This window comes from Oncorhynchus kisutch, linkage group LG14 (genome assembly GCF_002021735.2).
Source record: "Oncorhynchus kisutch isolate 150728-3 linkage group LG14, Okis_V2, whole genome shotgun sequence".
Lineage (NCBI taxonomy): Eukaryota > Metazoa > Chordata > Actinopteri > Salmoniformes > Salmonidae > Oncorhynchus > Oncorhynchus kisutch.
The window spans coordinates 87,897,374-87,909,497 of record NC_034187.2 but is presented as its reverse complement, the minus strand read 5'-3'; the positions used below and the strand labels follow the sequence as shown (position 1 = coordinate 87,909,497).

Genomic DNA, 12,124 nt, shown 5'->3' with positions numbered 1-12,124 from the left:
TGGGTCCTCTCTTCAGATAGAGGATACTGGTTGGGTCCTCTCTTCAGATAGAGGATAATGGTTGGTTCCTCTCTTCAGATAGAGGATACTGGTTGGGTCCTCTCTTCAGATAGAGGATACTGGTTGGTTCCTCTCTTCAGATAGAGGATAATGGTTTGGGTCCTCTCTTCAGATAGAGGATAATGGTTGGGTCATCTCTTCAGATAGAGGATAATGGTTGGGTCCTCTCTTCAGATAGAGGGTAATGGTTTGGTCATCTCTTCAGATTTTCGGATACTGGTTGGGTCCTCTCTTCAGATAGAGGATACTGGTTGGGTAATCTCTTCAGATAGAGGATAATGGTTGGGTCATCTCTTCAGATAGAGGGTACTGGTTGGGTCATCTCTTCAGATAGAGGATAATGGTTGGGTCATCTCTTCAGATAGAGGATACTGGTTGGGTCATCTCTTCAGATAGAGGGTAATGGTTGGGGAATCTCTTCAGATAGAGGATACTGGTTGGGTCATCTCTTCAGATAGAGGATACTGGTTGGTTCCTCTCTTCAGATAGAGGATAATGGTTGGGTACTCTCTTCAGATAGAGGATACTGGTTGGGTCCTCTCTTCAGATAGAGGATACTGGTTGGGTCATCTCTTCAGATAGAGGATACTGGTTGGGTCATCTCTTCAGATAGAGGATACTGGTTGGTTCCTCTCTTCAGATAGAGGATAATGGTTGGGTACTCTCTTCAGATAGAGGATACTGGTTGGTTCCTCTCTTCAGATAGAGGATACTGGTTGGGTCATCTCTTCAGATAGAGGATACTGGTTGGTTCCTCTCTTCAGATAGAGGATACTGGTTGGTTCCTCTCTTCAGATAGAGGATACTGGTTGGGTCCTCTCTTCAGATAGAGGATAATGGTTGGGTCCTCTCTTCAGATAGAGGGTACTGGTTGGGTCATCTCTTCAGATAGAGGATACTGGTTGGGTCCTCTCTTCAGATAGATAATACTGGTTGGTTCCTCTCTTCAGATAGAGGATACTGGTTGGGTCCTCTCTTCAGATAGAGGATACTGGTTGGGTCCTCTCTTCAGATAGAGGGTAATGGTTGGTTCCTCTCTTCAGATAGAGGATACTGGTTGGGTCCTCTCTTCAGATAGAGGATACTGGTTGGGTCATCTCTTCAGATAGAGGATACTGGTTGGGTCATCTCTTCAGATAGAGGATACTTGTTGGTTTCTCTCTTCAGATAGAGGATAATGGTTGGGTACTCTCTTCAGATAGAGGATACTGGTTGGTTCCTCTCTTCAGATAGAGGATACTGGTTGGGTCATCTCTTCAGATAGAGGATACTGGTTGGTTCCTCTCTTCAGATAGAGGGTAATGGTTGGGTCATCTCTTCAGATAGAGGATACTGGTTGGGTCCTCTCTTCAGATAGAGGATAATGGTTGGGTCCTCTCTTCAGATAGAGGGTACTGGTTGGGTCATCTCTTCAGATAGAGGATACTGGTTGGGTCCTCTCTTCAGATAGAGGATACTGGTTGGTTCCTCTCTTCAGATAGAGGATACTGGTTGGGTCCTCTCTTCAGATAGAGGATACTGGTTGGGTCCTCTCTTCAGATAGAGGATAATGGTTGGTTCCTCTCTTCAGATAGAGGATACTGGTTGGGTCCTCTCTTCAGATAGAGGATACTGGTTGGTTCCTCTCTTCAGATAGAGGATAATGGTTTGGGTCCTCTCTTCAGATAGAGGATAATGGTTGGGTCATCTCTTCAGATAGAGGATAATGGTTGGGTCCTCTCTTCAGATAGAGGGTAATGGTTTGGTCATCTCTTCAGATTTTCGGATACTGGTTGGGTCCTCTCTTCAGATAGAGAATACTGGTTGGGTAATCTCTTCAGATAGAGGATAATGGTTGGGTCATCTCTTCAGATAGAGGATACTGGTTGGGTCATCTCTTCAGATAGAGGATAATGGTTGGGTCATCTCTTCAGATAGAGGATACTGGTTGGGTCATCTCTTCAGATAGAGGATACTGGTTGGGTCATCTCTTCAGATAGAGGATACTGGTTGGTTCCTCTCTTCAGATAGAGGATACTGGTTGGTTCCTCTCTTCAGATAGAGGATACTGGTTGGGTCATCTCTTCAGATAGAGGATACTGGTTGGGTCCTCTCTTCAGATAGAGGATAATGGTTGGGTCATCTCTTCAGATAGAGGATACTGGTTGGTTCCTCTCTTCAGATAGAGGATACTGGTTGGTTCCTCTCTTCAGATAGAGGATACTGGTTGGGTCCTCTCTTCAGATAGAGGGTAATGGTTGGGGAATCTCTTCAGATAGAGGATACTGGTTGGGTCATCTCTTCAGATAGAGGATAATGGTTGGTTCCTCTCTTCAGATAGAGGATACTGGTTGGTTCCTCTCTTCAGATAGAGGATACTGGTTGGTTCCTCTCTTCAGATAGAGGATACTGGTTGGTTCCTCTCTTCAGATAGAGGATACTGGTTGGTTCCTCTTTTCAGATAGAGGATACTGGTTGGTTCCTCTCTTCAGATAGAGGATACTGGTTGGTTCCTCTTTTCAGATAGAGGATACTGGTTGGTTCCTCTCTTCAGATAGAGGATACTGGTTGGTTCCTCTCTTCAGATAGAGGATAATGGTTGGGTACTCTCTTCAGATAGAGGATACTGGTTGGGTCATCTCTTCAGATAGAGGATACTGGTTGGTTCCTCTCTTCAGATAGAGGATACTGGTTGGTTCCTCTCTTCAGATAGAGGATACTGGTTGGTTCCTCTCTTCAGATTATGAGAGATCTGTTACTGTATGTTTGAGAGACACAGAGACCACATTTAGACATCTCTAGATAATAATCACTATTTCAAGATGTGGTATTGTTCCGTGTGGTTTGTCAGATGATGCCAGGTAATATACAGTTTTGTGTTGTGTACTGTCTGTCAGTCAGCACCCAGCAGTTCCGATCGTGACCACTGTCTTCCCCTCTACAGGCCAACCTGCCACTCCTACAGCGGGAGCTGCTGCACTGTGCCCGTCTGGCCAAGCAGAACCCGGCTCAGTACCTGGCACAACACGAACAGCTCCTCCTGGACACCTCCTCCACCACCTCCCCCGTCGACTCCTCAGAACTACTCCTAGACCTCAACGACAACGGCAAGAGGAGAACACCTGACAGGTGAGGTTGGGGTTGATGTCTGCTGGCTCTAGAGGAGAACACCTGACAGGTGAGGTTGGGGTTGATGTCTGCTGGCTCTAGAGGAGAACACCTGACAGGTGAGGTTGGGGTTGATGTCTGCTGGCTCTAGAGGAGAACACCTGACAGGTGAGGTTGATGTCTGCTGGCTCTAGAGGAGAACACCTGACAGGTGAGGTTGGTGTCTGCTGGCTCTAGAGGAGAACACCTGACAGGTGAGGTTGGTGTCTGCTGGCTCTAGAGGAGAACACCTGACAGGTGAGTTTGGTGTCTGCTGGCTCTAGAGGAGAACACCTGACAGGTGAGGTTGGTGTCTGCTGGCTCTAGAGGAGACACCTGACAGGTGAGGTTGGTGTCTGCTGGCTCTAGAGGTTTCTCTGTATCAGTTTTTGTTGAGTGGAGAGGAGTTTCAGCAATTATTGTAGAATAATGGAACTGCATAAAACATGTATTTATTATTACAAGTCAAACCAACATCTCTCTACTATAAGTTAACATCAGAGTTTGGATGAGATATCTTCCCAATTAAAACACCCATTGTCATCGACGGGGCTCCAGTGCAGCAAGTTGAGAGCTCCTTGGTGTCCACATCAACAACAAACTAGAATGGTCCCAACACACCATGACAGTCATGAAGAGGGCACGACAAAACCTTTTCCCCCTCAGGAAACTGGAAAGATTTGGCATGAGTCCTCAGATCCTCAAAAGGTTCTACAGCTGTACCATCGAGAGCATCCTGGTCATGCATCACTGCCTGGTATGGCAACTTCTCAGCCTCCAACCGCAAGGCACTACAGAGGGTACGGCCCAGTACATCACTGGGGCCAAGCTTCCTGCCATCCAGGACCTCTAGACCAGGCGGTGTCAGAGGAAGGCACTAAAAATGGTCGAAGACTCCAACCACCTTGTCATAGACCGTTCTCTCTGCTACCGAGCGGAAAGTGGTACCGGAGCGCCAAGTCTAGGTCCAAAAGGCTTCTAAACAGCTTCTACCCCCAAGCCATAAGACTCCTGAACAGCTAATCAAATGACTACCCAGACTATTGGCATAGTCACTTTATTAACTCTACCCACATGTACATATTACCTCGACTAACCGGTACCCCCTGTATATAGCCTCCACATTGACTCTGTACCGGTACCCCCTGTATATAGCTCCACATTGACTCTGTACCGGTACCCCCTGTATATAGCCTCCACATTGACTCTTGTACCGGTACCCCCTGTATATAGCCTCCACATTGACTCTGTACCGGTACCCCCCCACCCCTCCCTGTATAAAGCCTCCACATTGACTCTGTACCAGTACCCCTGTATATAGCCTCCACATTGACTCTGTACCGGTACCCCCCCACCCTCCCTGTATAAAGCCTCCACATTGACTCTGTACCGGTACCCCTGTATATAGGCCTCCACATGACTCTGTACCGCTAATACCCTGTATATAGCCTCCACATTGACTCTGTACCGGTACCCCCCCACCCCTCCCTGTATATAGCCTCCACATTGACTCTGTACCGGTACCCCCCCACCCCCTCCCTGTATATAGCCTCCACATTGGACTATGTACTGGTACCCCCCCACCCCTCCCTGTATATAGCCTCCACATTGACTCTGTACCGGTACCCCCCACCCCTCCCTGTATATAGCCTCCACATTGACTATGTACCGGTACCCCCCCCCACCCCTCCCTGTATATAGCCTCCACATTGACTATGTACTGGTACCCCCCCACCCCTCCCTGTATAAAGCCTCCACATTGACTATGTACCGGTACCCCCCCACCCCTCCCTGTATATAGCCTCCACATTGACTATGTACCGGTACCCCCCCCACCCCTCCCTGTATATAGCCTCCACATTGACTATGTACCGGTACCCCCCCCACCCCTCCCTGTATATAGCCTCCACATTGACTATGTACCGGTACCCCCCCCACCCCTCCCTGTATATAGCCTCCACATTGACTATGTACCGGTACCCCCCCCACCCCTCCCTGTATATAGCCTCCACATTGACTATGTACCGGTACCCCCCCACCCCTCCCTGTATATAGCCTCCACATTGACTATGTACTGGTACCCCCTGTATATAGCCTCCACATTGACTCTGTACCGGTACCCCCCTGTATATAGCCTCCACATTGACTCTGTACCATAACACCCTGTATATAGCCTCCACATTGACTCTGTACATAACACCCTGTATATAGCCTCCACATTGACTATGTACTGGTACCCCCCACCCCCCTCCCTGTATATAGCCTCCACATTGACTCTGTACCGGTACCCCCCCACCCCTCCCTGTATATACCTCCACATTGACTATGTACCGGTACCCCCCCCACCCCTCCCTGTATATAGCCTCCACATTGACTATGTACTGGTACCCCCCCCACCCCTCCCCTGTATATAGCCTTCCACATTGACTCTGTACCGTACCCCCCCACCCCCTCCCTGTATATAGCCTCCACATTGACTATGTACCGGTACCCCCCCCACCCCTCCTGTATATAGCCTCCACATTGACTATGTACTGGTACCCCCCCACCCCTCCCTGTATAAAGCCTCCACATTGACTATGTACCGGTACCACCCCCACCCCTCCCCTGTATATAGCCTCCACATTGACTATGTACCGGTACCCCCCCACCCCTCCCTGTATATAGCCTCCACATTGACTATGTACTGGTACCCCCTGTATATAGCCTCCACATTGACTCTGTACCGGTACCCCCTGTATATAGCCTCCACATTGACTCTGTACCATAACACCCTGTATATAGCCTCCACATTGACTCTGTACCATAACACCCTGTATATAGCTCCACATGACTATGTACTGGTACCCCCCCACCCCTCCCTGTATATAGCCTCCACATTGACTATGTACCGGTACCCCCCCCACCCCTCCCTGTATATAGCCTCCACATTGACTCTGTACCGGTACCCCCTTGTATATAGCCTCCACATTGACTATGTACTGGTACCCCCTCTATATAGCCTCCACATTGACTCTGTACCGGTACCCCCTGTATATAGCCTCCATATTGACTCTGTACTGGTACCCCCTGTATATAGCCTCCACATTGACTCTGTACCGGTACCCCCTGTATATAGCCTCCATATTGACTCTGTACCGGTACCCCCTGTATATAGCCTCCACATTGACTCTGTACCGGTACCCCCCTGTATATAGCCTCCATATTGACTCTGTACTGGTACCCCCTGTATATAACCTCCACATTGACTCTGTACCGGTACCCCCTGTATATAGCCTCCATATTGACTCTGTACTGGTACCCCCTGTATATAGCCTCCACATTGACTCTGTACCGGTACCCCCTGTATATAGCCTCCATATTGACTCTGTACCGGTACCCCCTGTATATAGCCTCCACATTGACTCTGTACCGGTACCCCCTGTATATAGCCTCCATATTGACTCTGTACTGGTACCCCCTGTATATAGCCTCCACATTGACTCTGTACCGGTACCCCCTGTATATAGCCTCCATATTGACTCTGTACTGGTACCCCCTGTATATAACCTCCACATTGACTCTGTACCGGTACCCCCTGTATATAGCCTCCACATTGACTCTGTACTGGTACCCCCCCCACCCCTCCCTGTATATAGCCTCCACATTGACTCTGTACTGGTACCCCCCCACCCCTCCCTGTATATAGCCTCCACATTGACTCTGTACTGGTACCCCCCCACCCCTCCCTGTATATAGCCTCCACATTGACTCTGTACTGGTACCCCCCCACCCCTCCCTGTATATAGCCTCCACATTGACTCTGTACTGGTACCCCCCCCACCCCTCCCTGTATATAGCCTCCATATTGACTCTGTACTGGTACCCCCTGTATATAGCCTCCACATTGACTCTGTACCGGTACCCTCTGTATATAGCCTCCACATTGACTCTGTACCGGTACCCTCTGTATATAGCCTCCACATTGACTCTGTACCGGTACCCTCTGTATATAGCCTCCACATTGACTCTGTACCGGTACCCTCTGTATATAGCCTCCACATTGACTCTGTACTGGTACCCCCCTGTATATAGCCTCCACATTGACTCTGTACCGTAACACCCTGTATATAGCCTCCACATTGACTCTGTACCGGTACCCCCTGTATATAGCCTCCACATTGACTCTGTACTGGTACCCCCCCACCCCTCCCTGTATATAGCCTCCACATTGACTCTGTACTGGTACCCCCCCACCCCTCCCTGTATATAGCCTCCACATTGACTATGTACCGGTACCCCCCCACCCCTCCCTGTATATAGCCTCCACATTGACTCTGTACCGGTACCCCCTGTATATAGCCTCCATATTGACTCTGTACTGGTACCCCCTGTATATAGCCTCCACATTGACTCTGTACCGGTACCCCCTGTATATAGCCTCCATATTGACTCTGTACTGGTACCCCCTGTATATAACCTCCACATTGACTCTGTACCGGTACCCCCTGTATATAGCCTCCACATTGACTCTGTACTGGTACCCCCCCACCCCTCCCTGTATATAGCCTCCACATTGACTCTGTACTGGTACCCCCCCACCCCTCCCTGTATATAGCCTCCACATTGACTCTGTACTGGTACCCCCCCACCCCTCCCTGTATATAGCCTCCACATTGACTCTGTACTGGTACCCCCCCACCCCTCCCTGTATATAGCCTCCACATTGACTCTGTACTGTACCCCCCACCCCTCCCTGTATATAGCCTCCATATTGACTCTGTACTGGTACCCCCTGTATATAGCCTCCACATTGACTCTGTACCGGTACCCTCTGTATATAGCCTCCACATTGACTCTGTACCGGTACCCTCTGTATATAGCCTCCACATTGACTCTGTACCGGTACCCTCTGTATATAGCCTCCACATTGACTCTGTACCGGTACCCTCTGTATATAGCCTCCACATTGACTCTGTACTGGTACCCCCCTGTATATAGCCTCCACATTGACTCTGTACCGTAACACCCTGTATATAGCCTCCACATTGACTCTGTACCGGTACCCCCTGTATATAGCCTCCACATTGACTCTGTACTGGTACCCCCCCCACCCCTCCCTGTATATAGCCTCCACATTGACTCTGTACTGGTACCCCCCCCACCCCTCCCTGTATATAGCCTCCACATTGACTATGTACCGGTACCCCCCCCACCCCTCCCTGTATATAGCCTCCACATTGACTCTGTACCGGAACCCCCCCCACCCCTCCCTGTATATAGCCTCCACATTGACTATGTACTGGTACCCCCCCCACCCCTCCCTGTATATAGCCTCCACATTGACTATGTACTGGTACCCCCCCCCACCCCTCCCTGTATATAGCCTCCACATTGACTATGTACTGGTACCCCCCCCCACCCCTCCCTGTATATAGCCTCCACATTGACTCTGTACTGGTACCCCCCCCACCCCTCCCTGTATAAAGCCTCCACATTGACTCTGTACCGGTACCCCCCCACCCCTCCCTGTATATAGCCTCCACATTGACTCTGTACTGGTACCCCCCTGTATATAGCCTCCACATTGACTCTGTACCGGTACCCCCTGTATATAGCCTCCACATTGACTCTGTACTGGTACCCCCTGTATATAGCCTCCACATTGACTCTGTACTGGTACCCCCTGTATATAGCCTCCACATTGACTCTGTACCGGTACCCCCCTTGTATATAGCCTCCACATTGACTCTGTACTGGTACCCCCTGTATATAGCCTCCACATTGACTATGTACTGGTACCCCCCCCACCCCTCCCTGTATATAGCCTCCACATTGACTCTGTACCGGTACCCCCCCCACCCCTCCCTGTATATAGCCTCCACATTGACTCTGTACTGGTACCCCCCCACCCCTCCCTGTATATAGCCTCCACATTGACTCTGTACTGGTACCCCCCCCCCACCCCTCCCTGTATATAGCCTCCACATTGACTATGTACCGGTACCCCCCCCACCCCTCCCTGTATATAGCCTTCACATTGACTCTGTACTGGTACCCCCCCACCCCTCCCTGTATATAGCCTCCACATTGACTATTGTACCGGTACCCCCCCACCCCTCCCTGTATATAGCCTCCACATTGACTCTGTACTGGTACCCACCCCCACCCCTCCCTGTATATAGCCTCCACATGGACTCTGTACTGGTACCCCCCCACCCCTCCCTGTATATAGCCTCCACATTGACTATGGTACTGGTATCCCCCCCACCCCTCCCTGTATAAAGCCTCCACATTGACTATGTACTGGTACCCCCCCACCCTCCCTGTATATAGCCTCCACATTGACTCTGTACTGGTACCCCCCCCACCCCTCCCTGTATATAGCCTCCACATTGACTATGTACTGGTACCCCCCCCACCCCTCCCTGTATATAGCCTCCACATTGACTCTGTACTGGTACCCCCCCCACCCCTCCCTGTATATAGCCTCCACATTGACTCTGTACCGGTACCCCCCCCCACCCTCCCTGTATATAGCCTCCACATTGACTCTGTACCGGTACCCCCCCCCACCCCTCCCTGTATATAGCCTCCACATTGACTCTGTACTGGTACCCCCCCCCCCCACCCCTCCCTGTATATAGCCTCCACATTGACTATGTACTGGTATCCCCCCACCCCTCCCTGTATATAGCCTCCACATTGACTATGTACTGGTACCATCCCCACCCCTCCCTGTATAAAGCCTCCACATTGACTATGTACTGGTACCCCCCCACCCCTCCCTGTATATAGCCTCCACATTGACTCTGTACTGGTACCCCCCCACCCCTCCCTGTATATAGCCTCCACATTGACTCTGTACTGGTACCCCCCCCACCAGCAGAAGGAGGGCAGAGCCAGGATCCTGAAACCATTAGACCCTCCAGACCAGCGGTCTGTTTCAAATAGAGAGTAGAAGATACCAGCCGTATGTCAGTGTGCTGCGGCAGGCGGTGTGTGTGTGTGTGTGTGTGTGTGTGTGTGTGTGTGTGTGTGTGTGTGTGTGTGTGTGTGTGTGTGTGTGTGTGTGTGTGTGTGTGTGTGTGCTGTTTGAATTGAAAGGACAAATCCCTAGGAGGATTAGCCCATACCCACTTTAACACAGAGAAGAAGAGAAAAGAAACCCAGAATACGGAGAATTCCCACCTCAGGTCCCCAGAACAATGGTGAAAAGCCTGAATGTGAGACATATATATTTATGTAATACTTGCATTGTGCTGCTGTGTAATGCATGGAGAGTTAGCTTACGTCCCAAATAGAACCCTATTTCCTATGTAGTGCACTACTTTAGATCAGAGCCCTATAACACCCTATTCCCAATATAGTGCACTACTTTAGACCAGAGCCCTATATGGAACCCTATTCCCTATATAGTGCACTACTTTAGACCAGAGCCCTATGGCACCCTATTCCCTATATAGTGCACTACTTTAGACCAGAGCCCTATGGCACCCTATTCCCTATATAGTACACTACTTTAGACCAGAGCCCTATGGCACCATATTCCCTATATAGTACACTACTTTAGACCAGAGCCCTATGGAACCCTATTCCCTATATATAGTACACTACTTTAGACCAGAGCCCTATGGAACCCTATTCCCTATATAGTACACTACTTTAGACCAGAGCCCTATGGAACCCTATTCCCTATATATAGTACACTACTTTAGACCAGAGCCCTATGGAACCCTATTCCCTATATAGTGCACTACTTTAGACCAGAGCCCTATGGCACCATATTCCCTATATAGTACACTACTTTAGACCAGAGCGCTATGGAACCCTATTCCCTATATAGTGCACTACTTTAGACCAGAGCACTATGGCACCATATTCCCTATATAGTACACTACTTTAGACCAGAGCCTATGGCACCATATTCCCTATATAGTACACTACTTTAGACCAGAGCCCTATGGAACCCTATTCCCTATATAGTACACTATTTAGATCAGAGCCCATTGATAAGAATCCTAATGGCCCTGGTCTAAAGTAGTGCACTACATAAGGAACAGGGTTCCATTTGGGACGAGAACAGAAATAGCCTGGGGAGTACAGGAAAGATGGGGTATTATAACACACACAGATGAGCCTCCTGCACCAGAACGTCTGGCCACGTCCTTCTCAGTCTGTCCTCCTGCACCAGAACGGCTGGCCACGCCCTTCTCAGTCCGTCCTCCTGCACCAGAACGGCTGGCCACGCCCTTCTCAGTCTGTCCTCCTGCACCAGAACGGCTGGCCACGCCCTTCTCAGTCTGTCCTCCTGCACCAGAACGGCTGGCCACGCCCTTCTCAGTCCGTCCTCCTGCACCAGAACGGCTGGCCACGCCCTTCTCAGTCCGTCCTCCTGCACCAGAACGGCTGGCCACGCCCTTCTCAGTCCGTCCTCCTGCACCAATGCGGCTGAATATTTGAGCGTTACAATGTATTTCATCATTATGGGATGTCAGGTAACCGAGCGGTTAGAGAATCTGGCGCGATGTGAGCTGGCAACCATAGGGTTGCTGGTATTAAATCCTAGATGCCATTGTCTGTCGTTGTGCCCTTGAGCAAGGCACTTAACCCCCCCACACCAACAGATACCCAGTACCCAGTGTGGCAGTCCCCCCCCTCTCTCTTTAAAGCCTCTGTGTGTGTTTGTTTTTCAGAGGGGTTGGGTTAAAAGCGGAAGTCAAATTTTCCAATGTGGTCATAATTTGAGTTATCATAAAATATTACGCTGCCTTGCCTCATGGATATTTCTTGACCACTACAACACAGCAGCTCCATCAGCATAAACACAAGATGCAGTGCACTGGAAAAACAAGGACCATAGTAACTTTACTACAGAGGAGAGGAGAGGAGAGGAGAGGAGAGGAGAGGAGAGGAGAGGAGAGGAGAGGAGAGGAGGAGGAGAGGAGAGGAGAGGAGA

The 12,124-nt window shown here is 50.0% G+C and overlaps 1 protein-coding gene across 1 annotated transcript in view; it reads left to right on the top strand.

Moving 5' to 3' along the window:
* LOC109884585 (protein CBFA2T1) overlaps positions 1-12,124 on the top strand; it is a 71,132-nt gene that overhangs the window by 35,225 nt on the left and 23,783 nt on the right. Inside the window, 1 exon segment of the mRNA XM_031789142.1 lies at positions 2,984-3,168. Within this exon segment, the coding sequence (XP_031645002.1) occupies positions 2,984-3,168 (185 nt within the window).